Below are 19,022 nucleotides of genomic sequence, written 5' to 3' on the forward strand. Positions count from 1 at the left end.
AGAAACTTGGGAATTGTAGCAATTAGATGGCTTTTAAAGCTGTGAAAATGAATAAAATAACCTAGGGAGTGGGTGTAGAAAGAGAAGAGAAAGAGTCAGAGAACTGAGCACTGGGGCATTGTGATATTTAGAGGTCAGGGAGATGAGAAGGAACCAGCACAGGAAACTGAAACAGAAAGGCCAGGGAGATAGGAGGAAATGGCGAGTGAGCACTGAAACCAAGTGAAGAAAGTGCTTCAAAGAGGCTGGAATCACAAACTGTTATCAGCTGAGAGATCAAAACCCAAGTTGCATTAGCAGCAGTGAAGTCTTTGAGACCTTTAAGTTATATTAGGCGAGGAGGGTGCTGCCTGATTGGGTTGCTGCTGAGAAGAGAGAAAACTAAGATAATAGGTAGAAAACTCTGAGGTTCTGCTGTAAAGAGAAGCAGAAAACTGGACCATAGTTGGAGGGAAATGTGGGATCGAGTCGAGCTTTTAATTTTTTTTTTTCCTAAAATGGGAGAGGTTGGTGTCCTGATAGGAATGATTCTAGTAGGGAGGGAAAATGCAGTGACTCCAGAGAGTGGGAGAATTCTTACAATGATGTCCCCGTGTAGGTGAGAGGGATGCACAAATAGAAGGGTGGTCTTGGATTGGATGAACTGTCCATGCTCCCTAGTAACAGACTACTTTGCTACAGATACAGGCAGTTTTGTAAATTTGGTGATGAATCAGGCACAAATGCTCGTTTGAATGCTTATATTTTCTCATGAAGCGTAAGAATGAAGGTGTTAGAGGTTTAACAGGAGCGTTCAAAGACTGTTGCCAAACAGCAAGAGAAAATCATGGACTAGGTAAATACATTAGGATTGTTGGCAGCATGAGGGTCCACTTGAATTTAAGTGAGATCAGTCTACAGAGTTGTATGATTTTCTCAAGCTCTGTACAGCTGAATGGGAACAGGCAGAGTGGACAGAGCATTGAACTTAGCAGGGTTTGTGGCTTTCCCAGATAGATAAGAGAAATAGATAAAGAAGCCAGGGAATAATTATAATACTGGATCACCCAAAGTTGGGTATGGAAGGAAGTGAGGACAGGGATTAGAATGTGAGAATGAAAGGATTAATGGAGTGGAGGACCCAGTGGGGACTGAAGAATTATGGTAATAATCAAATCCTTGGCATTTGTATTGCTTTAGGGTTGCATATAAAGTGCTCTGGGTGCATTACATGATAAATACCGTATAAGGCAGGCAGAGACAATGGTGGTGATGTTGATCCTTATTCTATAGATGAGACAAAATCCAAAAAGTTAGATGACTTAATCTGAAAATTATGCAGCAAGTCAGTGGTAAAGCTTGAATTCTATCTTAAATCTTTTTACTGCTTTGTGTGGTGTCTGCTCCTAGGTTACTCATACTTGTTGAAGAGATGGAATGTAGAAGACAATATGAGGGAATATGTAATCAAGTATTAAATTCTGTAGAATGGAATGATACAAGGAATTTATTCATTTAGTAATACATATTGAGTGCTTAGTATGTGCAAAGCTCTATAATGAGTACTAGGGATATAGCAGTGATGGGAAAAATCCTAACATTACGTAGAGAAGTTTTTAGAATGGTTTCTGTGTGATTCTTCTAAGGTATCATGATTTGATAAAAGCACAATGTAGAAAAGGTTAGGAAAGTTGTTTTTCTGCTACTTGCTATGTGTGACATTGTGACTTCAACTCACCATGTCTGAGCAGGGGTGCCTTTCCATAAACTGAGATGTTATGGTTTTGCAAGTTCCACTCTGACTAAAAAGTACTAAGAGCTTAAGTCTGTATTCTAGCAGCCTAATGGAATAATTGCTCTAAATTGTTTTAGCTCTCATCTAACTTCCTGATCAAAAAGTAGAAACGCCATATCTCATTTTATAGTGATAAGACCTTGTTCCATAGTGAAATGCTGCACGCACCTGCATTCTAAACCCCTCCCTCGTTTTTGAAACCCTAGAGCAAGACAGAGGCTTGTTCAGCCTGCAGGAGTAACAGTCCCTGTCTGGAGCCTGGTGATACTGAGGACCAGTGGGAAGCTTCGAATCACCTGATGACAGTTTCTCCCTCTTCTGTCTCCTTTCTGTTCAGGCCTGGAAGAAACGCTGGTTTATCCTGCGGAGTGGCCGGATGAGCGGTGACCCAGATGTTCTGGAATACTACAAGAATGATCACTCCAAGAAGCCCCTACGTATCATCAACCTGAACTTCTGTGAGCAGGTGGATGCAGGCCTGACCTTCAACAAGAAGGAGCTGCAGGATAGTTTTGTATTTGACATCAAGACCAGCGAGCGCACCTTTTACCTGGTGGCCGAGACAGAGGAGGACATGAATAAGTGGGTCCAGAGCATCTGCCAGATCTGTGGCTTCAATCAGGCTGAGGAGAGCACAGGTATGAGACTTCTTAGAAGGGGAGAGGTGCTTCCTGCAGGAGGCTTGGTGTGTGGGGCTAAGATGAATGCCTTCAGATTCCTTAAGCAAGAAGAGCAGGCTGTAGCTAAAAGCCTTCCTCCTTGCCAGAGTAGTAATAGGCAGAGGGTAAGCGTGTGCAGGGTTGGTCAAATATTAGAGGAAATGGAAGGCTAAGATAGAGTGGGGTTTTGCTGAAGCTGAAGTTATTTTGTGGTCCTTCAGGTACCCCGGCCCCACTCTGTGGCTCAGCCCTGCACGTTTCTCCCCTTCCCTCAGCTCTCTAGCACTGTGCCCCGTTACCTACAGCTACCCCATAGGGCAGCTCACCCCTTCACCCCTTCTCTGGTCCTTCTCTGTGTGTCCTAGCCCATCTATTTCAGACCATCCCACACAGTTACATTTGCACCTTTTTTGTGTGTGTGATTATTATTTATGTATGATCAGTGTTCATTTATATTCACTTGTGAAGGGACAGGTGAGAGAGGGAAATACTGATTTATGTTTGGGATTTGTTACCCTTCACAAAAAGAGTAGTTCAACTTTTTGAAATGGGTTTTAAATTGCAAAAATTCTCTTTAACATTTGTTTGTGTCCCCAACTCGGGGATGATTGAAGAGCAGGTCTTTTCTGAGGTGGGTAGAGAGCCAATTCCTTAGTTCTTAAACCTGGTGCACAACAGAATTACGAAGAGCATTTTTAAATGTCAGTGACAAGGACCCAAACCAAATCAGTTTACTAAGAATCTCAGGGACAGGACCTAGACATTAGTGTCCTTTAAAAGCTTCATTCTGAGTATCATGGGTCTGAGGCTCAGCAACCATTTTCTGTAAAGATTTGAAGTCCATGCATAGTCCCTGTTTCATATTCCTGCCTTTAAATTTTTTACAAACCTTTAAAAACATAAAAACCACTCTTAGCTCATCAGCAACATTGACATCTGGGAACCTGTTAGAAATGCAAATTCTTGGACCCCAGCCCAGACTTACTGATTCAGAAACACTGGGGATGCAGCCCAGCAATCTGTGTTTTAAAAAACCCACCACATGATTCTGATGCACAGTTATGTTTAAGAACCACTGGTCTAGATTCTTACTGCTCAGAGTGGAGCTGTAGACCAGCAGCCTCAGCCTCTCCCAGGAACTTGTTAGAAAGGCAGAGGACTTCCACTTAGACTTAAAGAATCATAATTTTTAAAACTTCTCTTTTTTTTAATTAAACAGTCATTGATATACCATCTTATGTTGGTTTCAAATGTATATCAGAGTGGTTCAACTTATATTATGACTGCAAATTATTGTGCCCTTTTATCCCCCTTTTCCTCTCCCCATCTGTGCCCACCGGAACCTCTCCCACTTGGTAACTACTAGTCACTTCCTCAGTGTCTGAGTCTACTGCTCTTTGTTCCTTCTGTTTTGCTTTGTTTTTATATTCGACAAACAAGTGAAATCATATGGTATTTGTCTTTCTCCACCTGGCTTATTTTACTAACCATAATACCATGTTGTTGCAAATGGGAGGATTTCTTTTCTTTATGTGGCTAAATAATATCCCATTATGTACATGTACCACATCTTCTTTATCCATTCATCTACTGATGGTCACAGAGGCTGCCTCCATATTTTGGCTATTGCAAATAATGTGTTGATAAATATAGGGGTACATATATCTTTTCGAATCAGGGATTTTGTTTTCATTGGGCAAATTCCTAGGAGTGAAATTACCGGGTTGAACAGTGTTTCAATTTTTAGTTTTTGAGGAACCTGCCTACTGCTTTCCAGAGCAGTTGTACCAGTTTACATTCCCACAAACAATGTAGGAGGATTCCTCTTTCTCCACATCCTTGTCAGCATTTGTTGTTTGTTATCTTTTGGATACTGGCCATTCTAACCAGTGTGAGGTGATATCACATAGTGATGTTAATTTGCATTTCCCTGATGATTAGCAATGTGGAGCATCTTTTCATGTTGGCCATTTGTATTACTTTGGAGAAGTGTCTGTTCCAGGTCCTCCAGCCATTTCTTAATTGGGTTTTTTTGAATGTTGAGGTGTATGAGTTCTTTGTATATTTTGGATGTTAACACCTTATCAGATGAGTCATTTATGAATGTATTCTAACATAATGTAGGGTGCCTTTTGTTCTGCTGGTGGTGCCCTTGGCTGTACAGAAGCTTTTTAGTTTGATGTAGTTCCATTTATTCATTTTTATTTTGTTTCTCTTGCCTGAGGAGATGTGTCCAGGAAAAAAATTGCTCACATTTATAGTCAAAGAGATTTTTGCCTATGATTTCCTCCAAGAGTTTTATGGTTTCATTACTTACATTCAGGTCTTTGATCCATTTTGAGTTTACTTTCATGTATGGAGTTAGATAATAATTGAGCTTCATTCTCTTACATGTAGCTGTCTAATTTTGCCAACACCAGTTGTTGAAGAGGCTGTCATTTCCCCATTGTATATCCATGGCTCCTTTATATTATTGACCATATATGCTTGGGTTTATATCTGGGCTCTCTAGTCTGTTCCATTGGTCTATGGGTCTGTTCTTGTGCCGGTACCAAATTGTCTTGATTACTGTGGCTTTGTAGTAGAGTTTGAAGTCAGGGAGCATAATTCCTCCTACTTTATTCTTCCTTCTCAGGATTGCTTTGTTTATTCGGGGTCTTTTGTAGTTCCATATGAATTTTAGAACTATTTGCTCTAGTTCATTGAAGAATGTTGTTGGTATTTTGATAGGGATTGCACTGAATCTGTAGATTGCTTTAGGCAGGATGGCCATTTTGACGATATTAATTCTTCCTATCCATGAGCATGGGATTTATTTCCACTTATTGGTGTCTTCTTTAATTTCTCTCATGAGTGTCTTGTAGTTTTTAGAGTACAGGTCTTTCACCTCCTTTGTTAGGTTCCTTCCTAGGTATTTTATTCTTCTTGATGCAATTGTAAATGGAGCGCTTTTCCTGATTTCACTTTCTGCTAGTTCATTGTTACTATATAGGAATGTGACAGATTTCTGGGTATTAATTTTGTATCCTGCAACTTTGCTGAATTCAGTGATTAGTTCTACTAGTTTTTTGCTGGAGTCTTTAGGGTTTTCTATATACAATATCATGTCATCTGCAAATGCTGACAGTTTAACTTCTTCCTTACCAATTTGGATGCCTTTTATTTCTTTGTGTTGTCTGCTTGCCATGGCTAGGACCTCCAGTACTATGTTGAATAAAAGTGGTGAGAGTGGGTACTCTTGTCTTATTCTCAATCTTAGAGGAAAAGCTGAAAGCTTTTCACTATTAAGTATGATATTGGCTATGGGTTTGTCATATATGGTCTTTGTTATTTGAGGTACATAAACCTCTATACCCATTTTGTTGAGATATCATGAATCGATATTGGATTTCTTCAAATGCTTTTTCAGCATCTATTGAGATGACCATATGGTTTTTATCCTTTTTTTTTTGTTACTGTGGTGTATGACATTGATTGATTTATGAATTGTACCATCCTTGCATCCCTGGAATAAATCCTACTTGGTCATAATAGATGATCTTTTTTATGTATTTTTGAATTTGGTTTGCTAATATTTTGTTGAATATTTTTGCATCTAAGTTCATTAGGGATATTGATCTGTTATTTTCTTTTTCTGTGGTGTCTTTTGTCTGGTTTTGCTATTAGAGTGATGCTGGCCTCATAGAATGAGTTTGGAAGTATTACTTCTTCTTTTACTTTTGGAATGCTTTAAGGAGGATTGGTATTAGCTCGTCTTTAAATATTTTGTAAAATTCAGCTGTGAATTCAACCAGACCTGAGATTTTTGTTTTTTGGAAGTTTTTTGATTACCAGTTTAATTTCTTTCTTGGTAATTGGTCTGTCCAGATTTTCTTTTTCTTCCTGGGTCAGCCTTGGAAGGTTGTATTTTTCTAGGAAGTCGTCCATTCCTTCTATGTTGTCCAATTTATTGGCATATAATTTTTCATAGTGTTCTCTAATAAATCTTTGTATTTCTGTGGTATCTGTTTTGATTATTTCTTCTTATTATTCTGTTTATGTGGGTACTGTCTGTTTTTATTGGTATGTCTGGCTAGGGGGTTACCTATTTTGTTTATTTTCTCAAAGAACCAGCTCCTATTTTCATTGATTTTTTTCCTATTATTTTTTTCTTCTCTATTTTATTTATTTCTGCTCTGATCTTTATCATGTCCCTCCTTCTACTGACTTTGGGCTTCATTTTTTCTTCTTTTTCTAGTTTCTTTAATTATGATTTTAGGCTGTTTATTTGGGATTGTTCTTGTTTCTTGAGGTAAACCTGTACTGCTGTGTACTTTCCTCTTAGAACTGCCTTTGCTGCATCCCACAGATTTTTTGGGCTGTTGTATTTTTGTTTTCATTTGTCTCCATGTATTGCTTGATTTCTGTTTTAATTTGTTCATTGACGCACTAGTTATTAAGAAGCATGTTGTTTAGCCTCCATGTGTTTGTAGGCTTTTTTTGTTTTCTTTGTGTAATATATTTCTAATTTCATACCACTGTGGTCTGAGTAAGCAGCTTGATACAATTTCAATCTTTTTTAATTTACTGAGGCTCTTCTTGTGGCCTAGTATGTAAACTATTCTGGAGAATGTTCCATGTACACTTGAGAAGAATGTGTATCCTGCTGCTTTTGGGTGGAGTGTTCTGTAGATATCTGCTAAGTCCATTTGATCTAATGTATTGTTCAGTGTCTCTGTTTCCTTGTTTATTTTCTGTCTGGTTGATCTGTTTATTGATGTGAGTGGTGTGTTAAAGTCTCCTAAAATGAATGTGTTGCCATCTATTTCCCCCTTTAATTCTGTTAGTATTTGTTTTACATATTTAGCTGCTTCTGTGTTGGGTGCATAGATATTTATAATGTTGAACTGATCCTTTTAGCATTATGTAATGTCCTTCTTTATCTCTTTCTAATTTCTTTGTTTTGAAATCTATTTTGTCTGATATAAGTATTGCTGCTTCTGCCTTTCTCTCCCTATTATTTTCATGAAATATCTTTTTCCATCCCTTCACTTTTAGTCTGTGTATGTCTTTGGGTCTGAAATGAGTCTCCCATAGGCAACATATAGATGGGTCTTGTTTCTTTATCCATTCACCCACTTTATGTCTTTTGATTGCTGCATTCAGTCCATTTACATTTAATGTGATTATTGATAGACATGTATTTGTTGCCATTTTATTAATTGTTTTCTGGCTGTTTTTTATAACTCCTCTCTGTTCCTTTCTTTCTCTTTTATACTCCTGTTACTGATGGTTTTCTTTAGTGTTGTAATTAGATTTCTCTTTTTGTCTGTTTGTTTGTGTCTGTGTGTATTTATTGTAGGCTTTAGTTTTCTGTTTACCAAAGGTTCAAGGACATCTTCCTTACTATATAATAGTCTATCTTAACTTGCTGATTACTCTGTTTTAAACACAACCTAAAGGTACTTTTTTTCCTTCTGCTGCTTCCTCCGCCACTTTTTTTTGTATTAGATGTCATAACCTGCACATTTTGTGTATCCCTTGACTGATTTGTGTAGTTCATTTTGTTTCTTTTGTTTTGTTTTAATTTCATACTTGCTTGGTAATTAATTGGTCTACTACCTTCACTGTGGGTTTATTTTCACTAGTGAAAGCTAGTTAGCCTTAGGGTCATTTCCATCTACAGCAGTCACTTTAACATATCCTGTAAGACTAGCTAAGTGGTGGTGAATTCCTTCAACTTTTGTGTATGTGGAAATTGCTTAATACTGGCTTCAAATTTAAATGATAATCTTGCCAGATAGAGGATTCTTGGTTCGATGTCCTTCTGTTTCAGTACATTAAATATGCCACTCCCTCTAGCCTGTTAAGTTCCTACTGAGAAGTCTGCTATTACCCATATGGGATTTCCTTTATAAGTAATCTTTTTTCTCTCTCTGGCCACTTTCAACACTCCTTCCTTATTCTTGATCTTTGCCATATTAATTATTATATGTCTTGGTGTTGTCTCCTGCGGTTCCTTTTGTTATGCAATCTCTGCACTTCCATGACCTGGGTGTCTATTCCTTCCCCAAATCAGGGAATTTTTCAAAAATAATTTCCTTAAAGAAATTTTCTGTCCCTTTATCTTCTCTTCTCCTTCTGGTACCCGTATTATGTGAATATTGTTTCATTTGGATTGGTCACATAACTCTCTTACCATTCTTTCATTTCAAGAGATCCTTTTTTCTCTCTTTGTCTTAGCTTGTTTTCCTGTTCTCTAATTTCCATTTCATTTACCATCTCTACATGTTCTAATCAATTCTTAAATACTTCCATTGTATGTTTCATTTCAGTACTGTATTCTTCAGCTCTGAGTGGCTCTTTTTCAGGTCTTCTATTTCTTTGCTTAAGTCCTCCCTGAGATCTTGAATTCTTTTCTGTAAATCTGTGAGCATGTTTATGACTTCTATTTTGAAATCTTTGTCAAGAAGATTCATTATCTCCGTTTCATTTAGCCCTCTTTCTGTGGTTCTGTCCTATGGTGTTTTTTGTTTTTGTTTTTGTTTTTGCATCATTTTCCTCTGCTTACTCATTTTGTCAGAGTTTCTGTGTTTCTTCCTTTTTATTAGATAGCTCTGCTCTGATTCCTGTCCTATAGAGCAGTCGCTTTATGAAGAATGTGTCCTGTGGTGCCCAGAAGCTCAAGATTCTTTACTTTCTAGTACCTGGTTCTGTTTGGGGGAACCCCAGCTGTTGGCATGCAGTGGGAGGACGTTTTCTGTGTGTGCTGGCAGTTTGCTTCAGCTCCACCTTTGTGATCAGCTCAGGAGGTTCTGTTGCACTTGCTGCGGGCAAGGCAGCTCTCTGCCTGGTCTGCAGCAAGGGCGGAACTTCAGGGATAATGGGGGGGGGGCTGATGTGTGACTCCGTCTGGGCTAGACTGTAGCACCAGGCCTGGACACCCATAGGGAGGAAGGAGCCCCTGGAGCTGGCTCCTGCAGACACCTCCCCTGTTGGGCTGAAATGGAGTCAAGGAAGCTGGGAGAGTCTCCTACTGCCTGCCAGGTCACAAAGTCCCAGGCTGCCACTGGGCCCAGCAGTACACACAGGGAGGATCCTGAGGGCTGCACTGCCAGAAAGGGGTTTAGAACATTTGGGGCCCCCGAAAGTTCCCATTCTGTTGGGCCAAGGGAGAGTGTCCTCCACCTGCCCTTTCTCCTGTGGAGAGAGTTCCGTCCAACCCTCATCCCTCTGGCTCCCTCTCCCACTGCTGGCAAGTCTCTCAAACCTCTGCCTCTGCTCTGGGTCTCAGGACCGGCAGAGCACACCTGTCCTCCACACTGGCCAGGGTCCCTGCTTCCCAGACTGTTCCACCTGTCTGTGGTGTTCAACCCCATCAATCACCAGAACACAATGTAATGAGGGCCCGTGATCCCAGGACAGATCTCCTGGGCCAGGTACGCAACACTCCTGGGCTCCTGCTCCCTCCCCATTCCATTCCTCTTTCTCCCGCCCATGGCTGGGGTTGGGGGAAGGCTTGGGTCCCTCTCTTGATCTCAGCTCTGCCACTTTACCCTTTTCTATTGGGTCTTCTCTTCTTCCTCAGGTGTAGGTGGTCTGTTCTGCAGTCTTCAGGTCATTTTCAGGTTTAGTTGTATTTGCTCTGTTTTCTTCTTCTATGTGTTTTCGAGAGGAGGGTTCTGTCTTACCTTCCTACTCCACCATCTTTTTAAGGACCAGCCCAAAACTCCTTATTTTGAAATAAACTTAGGCTTACAGAGGAGTTGCAAAATTGTACAGCAAATTCCATGTGCCTTTTTGTCCACTTTCCCTAATGTTAGCATCTTATTCATGGTACAGTTATTAAACTGTGCAATTAACATTGATTAGTACAGTACTATTAACTAGAGTTTATTTTGATTTCACCTATTTCTCTTTATTTATAAAATGTCTTTATTCTGTTCAAGATTTAATCCAGGATACCACATCAGATTTATTAATTTTGTCTCCAAGTCTTCCCCCAATCTGTGATAGTTCCTCAGTATTTCTTGTCCTTTTTGACCTTGACACTTTTAAGGAGTGCTGATTAAGTGTTTTGTAGAATGTCCCACAAGTTGGGCTTGTCTGATGTTTCATAATTAGATTGATGTTAGCAATTTTGGGAGGACTACCACAGAGGTGATATGCCTTTCTTAATATCTTATATCAGGGGTCACATGGTGTTGACATGTCTTATTACTAGCCATGTTAACCAGGATTAGTAAGTTAAGGTGGTATTTGCCAAGCTTTTCCACTGTAAAGCTAGTATCTTTGCTTTGTAATTAATGGTTATTTTGAAGGGAATACTTTAATGAGATGCAAATATCCTATTTCTCCTTAAACTTTTGCCCACTAATTTTACCCTTCATCACTGGATGTTTGCAAGTGTGATAAAATGTTCTGAAATTAGAGAGTTGTGATGGCTAACCTTGTGATGTTTACACAATTTTGTGAATATACTAAAAACTACTGAATTTTGCACTTTAAAATAGTGACATTTATGGTATATAAGTTATACCTCAGTTTGTTTTTAAAGTGCCTCAGGCAATGCTGACAACCAGCCAGGTTTGGGAACCCCTAGACTTGGGGCAAATTTCATGGGCATGAGACCTGTGCAGTCTCACAGGGCCCCAAGCTGAACCCTGCACGTGGTTCAACATTCTACTATCACTGTCTTGAAGTTCTTCATTTTTAAAAAATTGTGTGAGTTAAAGGTGTATAACATAACAATTTGGAATATGTATATATACAATGATTATCACAATAAGTTTGGTAAATATATGCATCACCTCACATAGTTATGTTTTGTGGGTTTGTGGTGAGAACTTTTAAGATCTACTCTCTCAACAACTTTCAAATATATATTATAATATTGTTAACTGTAGTCACCATGCTGTACATTACATTCCCAGGACTTATTCAGCTTATAACCAGAAGTTTGTACCCTTTGACTGTCACCCATTTCCCCACCCCACCCTAACCACACCTCTGGCAACCGCCAATCTACTGTCTATTTCTATAAATTTGTATTTTTAGTTTCCACATGAGAGATTATACAGTATTTGTTTTCCTCTGTCAGACTCATTTCACTTAGCATAATGCTCTCAAGATTCATCCATGTTGGTGGAAATAGCAGCATTTCCTTCTTTTTAATGGCTGAATAATATTTCGTTGCATACATATGTAGAGATATACATGCAAACACATATATATGTGTGTACATGTATATATATATCACATGTCTTTATCCATTCATCCATCAGTAGACACGTGGTTGTTTCCAAGCCTTAGCTGTTGTAAATAATGATATGATGAACATGGAGGTGCAGATATCTCTTTGAGATAGTGATTTTAATTCCTTCAGGTATACATATATACCTAGAAGCAGAATCTGGATCATATGGTGGTTCTAGTTTAATTTTTTGAGCAACCTCCATACTCTTTTCCATAGTAGCTCTGCTGTGCTATTTTGCATTCCCACCAAGAGTATACAGGGGTTCCCTTTTCTCCATATCCTTGCCAGCACTTATGTCTTATCTTTTTGATAATCCCATTTAACGGCTGTGAGGTAGTGTTTCATTGTGGTTTTAATTTGACTTGAGTTTCCCTGATGGTTAGTGATGCTGAGCACTTTTTCAGGTACATTTTGGCCAACTGAATATATTCTTTGGAAGAATGTCTATTCAGGTCCTTTGCTCACTTTAAATCAGTTTATTTGGTTTTTTGCTCTTGAGTTATGGAGCTCCTTATTTATTTTGTATATTAACCCCTTATCAGATTTGTGGTTTGCAAATACTTTCTCCCACTCTGGCCTTTTCATTTTAATTATTTCTTTTGTGTCCAGAAGCTTTTTAGTTTAATGTAGTCCCACTTACTTATTTTTGCTTTTCTTGATTGTACTTTTGGTATTATATCTAAAAATTCATTGCCAAGACAATATTAAGGAAATTTTTCTTTGTGTCTTCTTTTAGGAGTTTTATGGTTTCAAGGTCTTATGTTTGAGACTTTAATTCATTCTTGAGTTGTTTACAATAAGTGATATGAGATAGAATTTCATTCTTTTGCACGTGAAAATCCAGTTTTCCAAGCACCACTTATTAAAGAGATTATTTTTTTCCCGTTGAGTATTCTTGGCTCCCTTGTTAGATACTGGCTGACTATGTATGTTCGGTTCTCTATCCTGTTCCATTAGTCTATGTGTCTGTTTGTATACCGGTGCCCTACTATTTTGATTATTATAGCTGTGTAATAAAGCTTGAAGTCAGCAAGTATGATGCCTCCTACTTTGTTTCTCTTTCTCAGGATTGTTTGGCTATTTGGGACCTTCTGTGGTTCCACATGAGTTTTAGGATTATTTTTTCTATTTCTGTAAAAAATGCCATTGAAATCTCGATAGGGATTATACTGAATCTGTAGATGGTTTTGGGTGGCATGGACATTTTAACAATCCTAATTCTTCCAATCCATGAACATGAGTTATCTTCCCGTTTATTTATGAAAATTCTTAATTTTTGAATAAGAGATCCTGCATTTTCACTTAGCACCAGGCTCTGCAAATTATGTAGCCAGTTGTGTCTGGATTAGATGTCTTGTCCTAGGAATTCTGTGATTTTTTTTTTATGAAACAAGTATGCATATATTGCAGTCCATTCTGGATAAATGCAGAGATGCTTTTTGCACTACATTCAGTTCCTAGCATTCTTTATAGTAATACCTCCATGGATTAGAAATCATGTTCAAAAGGCAAAGGCAGTATCATATGATCAAATAATCTCTTAGACATTTAACCTCAGTATGTACCTCAGTCTTAAGCTAAAATGAAAAAAAAAATAGGAATCATTTCATCATGCATAAGTATATCGAATCATCACATTGTATATTTAAAAAATATTACAATTTATATGTCAGTCATACTTCAATAAAGCTGTACGTGGGGGGAAGACATCCTAGAAATTTGCATGAAGCTCTTTCAAAAACTTTTTTCTATTCTGACTAGCTTTTTTTTTTTTTTGAGAGGGCATCCCTCACATCCATTGATCAAGTGGCTGTTAATAACAACAAAACTCTGTATAGGGGACCCAATGCACAATCACCAATCAACCCCAAGCCCAACTTTCAACAGTCTCCAATCTTCTAAAGCATAACGAACAAGTTCTTACATGGTGAACAAATTCTTACATAGTGAATAAGTTCTCACATGGTGAACAGTGCAAGGGCAGTCATCACAGAAACTTTAGGTCCCAATCACGCATCACGAACCACAAACAATCAGGTCAAACATGATTACTCGTTTGACCCCTATACCCGATCTACATGTGAATCCCACATTTCTCCCTTATTATTATTATTTTTTTTTAAATAAAATGCTGAAGTTGTAGGTAGATGCAAGACAAAGGTAGAAAACATAGTTTAGTGCTATAAGAGGGCAAATGTAGATGATCAGGTGTGTGTCTATAAACTAAGTATTAATCCAAGCTAGACAAGGGCAACAAAACATCCACGGATGCAGAAGATTTCTCTCAAACCAGGGGGGATGAGGTTCTAAGCCTCACCTCTGTTGATTCCCAATTTCTCACCTGATGACCCCCTGTGACTGTGACTGTCGTAGGTTGTTCCTCCCTTGAGGAATCTTACCCGTCTCTGACTAACCAGTCATCTTCTGGGGCCATACAGGGAAATGTAAAGTTGGTGAGCGAGAAGCAATATTGTTTGAAAAGGTTAGCTTTTTACTTCTTTGCAGATTTATGCCCTGTGGCTTCTATGCCCAGCATTTGTCTTGAGGTATCTTTACCACTTGGAAGAATTATGATACTTGGTAATTTCGATATGAGGCACGAATTCTACTTAAGGGTTGTAATTAGGAAGGAAGAAGAAAAGCTAAAGAAGTAGCAGATGGAAGAAAACATGGGAAGATTGATTATTTCTTTGACATATCTTCTTGTAGAGTAACATAAGCATGTATAGGTTTTAAACTACTAATTAAATTGCGTACACACATTAATATAATAGGAATACAGCTACATAACCAAAGCAGACCTACAATTACCAGCCATCTCCAGTGAAACCAAAAAAACCAGATAGGCACCCTAGGCCTTTGTGAAAACTTATCAATGATATGATGGATCATGTCTAACTGAATTTGAATAGTTTGGGAAAAATCAGACAAATTAAAACAACACATTCCTGGGAACTGTTCACATCCCATTTGTTCTTTTAACAGTAGATAGTCTACAGTCGCAAGATTTTGGAGCGCTGCAACTTGCACTTCTCCTAATTCTTGATTGAGTTCCGACAGTATAGATCCAGTCAAATTTGTTGTTTTACTGTATGCACAGGCCAGCCTAGATATCTCCTTCCTCATTGCAATGGCAAGTCCTGGAACCGGTGGGATGAATGCAGCTACAACTGCAACAGCGCCAGGATCCCTGTTGAAGCTTTTTGATGATCATCTTCTGGAATGACTCTTCCAGAGGATGTTGATGTTGGAAGCTCCTCCTCATATCACATCTTAATTCGTTTTCTGGGCAGCTAAATTAGGCCTTGATCCTCTGTATAAACACAAACAAACCCTTTGCCCACACTTTGATATGCCCTCTATACCATTGTGAAGAACCTATTGGAGATCACCACACAGGAACTGCTTTTTTTGTTTTTTTGTTATCATTAATCTACAATTACATGAAGAATATTATGTTTACTAGGCTCTCCCCTATACCAGGTCCCCCCCACCAACCCCTTTACAGTCACTGTCCATCAGCATAGCAAAATGTTTTAGAATCACTACTTATCTTCTCTGTGTTGTACAGCCCTCCCCTTTCTCCCACCCCCCCATTGTAAATGCTAATCATAATACCCCCTTTCTTCTTCCCTCCCCTTATCCCTCCCTACCCACCCATCCTCCCCAGTCCCTTTCCCTTTGGTAACTGTTAGTCCATTCTTGGGTTCTGTGATTCTGCTGCTGTTTTGTTCCTTCAGTTTTTCCTTTGTTCTTATACTCCACAGATGAGTGAAATCATTTGGTATTTCTCTTTCTCCACTTGGCTTATTTCACTGAGCATAATACCCTCTAGCTCCATCCATGTTGTTGCAAATGGTAGGATTTGTTTTCTTCTTATGGCTGAGTAATATTCCATTGTGTATATGTGCCACATCTTCTTTGTCCACTCATCTACTGATGGACACTTAGGTTGCTTCCAGTTCTTGGCTATTGTAAACAGTGCTGCGATAAACATAGGGGTGCATCTGTCTTTTTCAAACTGGAGTGCTGCATCCTTAGGGTAAATTCCTAGGAGTGGAATTCCTAGGTCAAATGGTAAGTCTGTTTTGAGCATTTTGAGGAACCTCCATACTGCTTTCCACAATGGTTGAACTAATTTACATTCCCACCAGCAGTGCAGGAGGGTTCCCCTTTCTCCACAACCTTGCCAGCATTTGTTGTTGTTTGTCTTTTTGATGGTGGCCATCCTTACTGGTGTGAGGTGATACCTCATTGTGTTTTTAATTTGCATTTCTCTGATAATTAGCGATGTGGAGCATCTTTTCATGTGTCTGTTGGCCATCTGTATTTCTTTTTGGAGAACTGTCTGTTCAGTTCCTCTGCCCATTTTTTAATTGGATTAATTGTTTTTTTGTTTGTTGAGGTGGGTGAGCTCTATATATTTTGGACATCAAGCCTTTATCGGATCTGTCATTTACAAATATATTTTCCCATACTGTAGGGTACCTTTTTGTTCTATTGATGGTGTATTTTGCTGTACAGAAGCTTTTCAGCTTAATATAGTCCCACTTGTTCATTTTTGCTGTTGTTTTCCTTCCCCAGGGAGATATGTTCAAGAAGAGGTCACTCATCTTTATGTCTAAGAGGTTTTTGCCTATGTTTTTTTCTAAGAGTTTCATGGTTCCATGACTTACATTCAAGTCTTGATCCATTTTGAATTTACTTTTGTGTATGGGGTTAGACAATGGTCCAGTTTCATTCTCCTACATGTAGCTATCCAGTTTTGCCAGCACCATCTGTTGAAGAGACTGTCATTTCGCCATTGTATGTCCATGGCTCCTTTATCAAATATTAATTGACCATATATGTTTGGGTTAATGTCTGGAGTGTCTAATCTGTTCCACTGGTCTGTGGCTCTATTCTTGTGCCAGTACCAAATTGTCTTGATTACTATGGCTTTATAGTAGAGCTTGAAGTTGGGGAGTGAGATCCCTCCTACTTTATTCTTCTTTCTCAGGATTGCTTTGGCTATTCAGGGTCTTTGGTGTTTCCATATGAATTTTTGAACTATTTGTTCCAGTTCGTTGAAGAATGTTGCTGGTAATTTGATAGGGATTACATCAAATCTGTATATTGCTTTGGGCAGGATGGCCATTTTGACTATATTAATTCTTCCTGGCCACGAGCATGGGATGAGTTTCCATTTGTTAGTGTCCCCTTTAATTTCTCTTAAGAGTGACTTGTATTTTTCAGGATATAGGTCTTTCACTTCTTTGGTTAGGTTTATTCCTAGGTATTTTATTTTTTTTGATGCAATTGTGAATGGAGTTGTTTTCCTGATTTCTCTTTCTATTGGTTCATTGTTAGTATATAAGAAAGCCACAGATTTCTGTGTCTTAATTTTGTATCCTGCAACTTTGCTGTATTTCGATATCAGTTCTAGTAGTTTTGGAGTGGAGTCTTTGGGGTTTTTTATGTACAATATCATGTCATCTGCAAATAGTGAGAGTTTAACTTCTTCTTTACCAATCTGGATTCCTTGTATTTCTTTGTTTTGTCTGATTGCCATGGCTAGGACCTCCGGTACTATGTTAAATAACAGTGGGGAGAGTGGGCATCCCTGTCTTGTTCCTGATATCAGAGGAAAAGCTTTCAGCTTCTCACTGTTCAATATAATGTTGGCTGTGGGTTTATCATAGATGGCCTTTATTATGTTGAGGTACTTGCCCTCTATACCCATTTTGCTGAGAGTTTTTATCATGAATGGATGTTGAACTTTGTCAAATGCTTTTTCAGCATCTATGGAGATGATCATTTGGTTTTTGTCTTTATTTTTGTTGATGTGCTGGATGATGTTGATGGATTTTCGAATGTTGTACCATCCTTACATCTCTGGGATGAATCCCACTTGGTCATGGTGTATGATCCTTTTGATATATTTTTGAATTCGCTTTGCTAATATTTTATTGAGTATTTTTGCATCTATGTTCATCAGGGATATTGGTCTGTAATTTTCTTTTTTGGTGGGGACTTTGCCTGGTTTTGGTATTAGGGTGATGTTGGCTTCATAGAATGAGTTTGGGAGTATTCCCTCCTCTTCTATTTTTTGGAAACTTTAAGGAGAATGGGTATTATGTCTTCTCTGTGTGTCTGATAAAATTCCGAGGTAAATCCGTCCAGCCCGGGGGTTTTATTCTTGGGTAGTTTTTTGATTACCGTTTCAATTTCTTTGCTTGTAATTGGTTTGTTTAACTTTTGTGTTTCTTCCTTGGTCAGTCTTGGAAGGTTGTATTTTTCTAGGAAGTTGTCCATTTCTTCTAGGTTTTCCAGCTTGTTGGCATATAGGTTTTCATAGTATTCTCTAATAATTCTTTGTATTTCTGTGGAGTCTGTCGTGATTTTTCCGTTCTCATTTGTGATTCTGTTGATTTGTGTTGATTCTATTTTTCTCTTAATAAGTTTGGCTAGAGGCTTATCTATTTTGTTTATTTTCTCAAAGAACCAGCTCTAGGTTTCATTGATTTTTTCTATTGTTTTATTCTTCTCAATTTTGTTAATTTCTTCTCTGATCTTTATTATGTATCCTTCTGCTGACTTTAGGCCTCATTTGTTCTTCTTTTTCCATTTTTGATAGTTGTGATGTTAGACTATTCATTTGGGATTGTTCTTCCTTCTTCAAGTGTGCCTGGATCGCTATACACTTTCCTCTTAAGACTGCTTTCGCTGCGTCCCACAGAAGTTGGGGCTTTGTGTTGTTGTTGTCATTTGTTTCCATATGTTCCTCGATCTCTATTTTAATTTGTTCGTTGATCCATTGATTATTTAGGAGCATGTTGTTAAGCCTCCATGTGTTTGTGAGCCTTTTTGTTTTCTTTGTAGAATTTATTTCTAGTTTTATACCTTTGTGGTCTGAAATGTTGGTTGGTAGAATTTCAATATTTTGGAATTTACTGAGGCTCTTTTTGTGAGCTAGTATGTGGTATATTCTGGAGAATGTTCCACGTGCACTTGAGAAGAATGTATATCCTGTTGCTTTTGGATGTAGAGTTCTATAGATGTCTATTAGGTCCATCTGTTCTACTGTGTTGTTCAGTGCCTCCATGTCCTTACTTATTTTCTGCCCAGTGGATCTATCCTTTGGGGTGAGTGGTGTGTTGAAGTCTCCTAGAATGAATGCATTGCAGTCTATATCCCCCTTTAGTTCTGTTAGTATTTGTTTCACATATGCTGGTGCTCCTGTGTTGGGTGCATATATATTTAGAATGGTTATATCCTCTTGTTGGACTGAGCCCTTTATCATTATGTAGTATCCTTCTTTATCTCTTGTTACTTTCTTTGTTTTGAAGTCTATTTTGTCTGATATTAGTACTGC

General features: G+C 38.4%; 1 protein-coding gene across 2 annotated transcripts in view; it reads left to right on the top strand.

Annotated features, from left to right (window-relative positions):
* The window catches only part of GAB2 (GRB2 associated binding protein 2), a 186,507-nt gene that overhangs the window by 123,621 nt on the left and 43,864 nt on the right, over window positions 1–19,022 (top strand). For both annotated transcript variants that reach the window (XM_036895510.2, XM_057507193.1), the window contains one exon: window positions 2,112–2,412. In XM_036895510.2, coding sequence (XP_036751405.2) covers window positions 2,112–2,412 — 301 coding nt within the window. The remainder of the gene's footprint in view (window positions 1–2,111; window positions 2,413–19,022) is intronic.

The sequence above is a fragment of the Manis pentadactyla genome, chromosome 9 (genome assembly GCF_030020395.1).
Source record: "Manis pentadactyla isolate mManPen7 chromosome 9, mManPen7.hap1, whole genome shotgun sequence".
Classification (NCBI taxonomy): Eukaryota; Metazoa; Chordata; class Mammalia; order Pholidota; family Manidae; genus Manis; species Manis pentadactyla.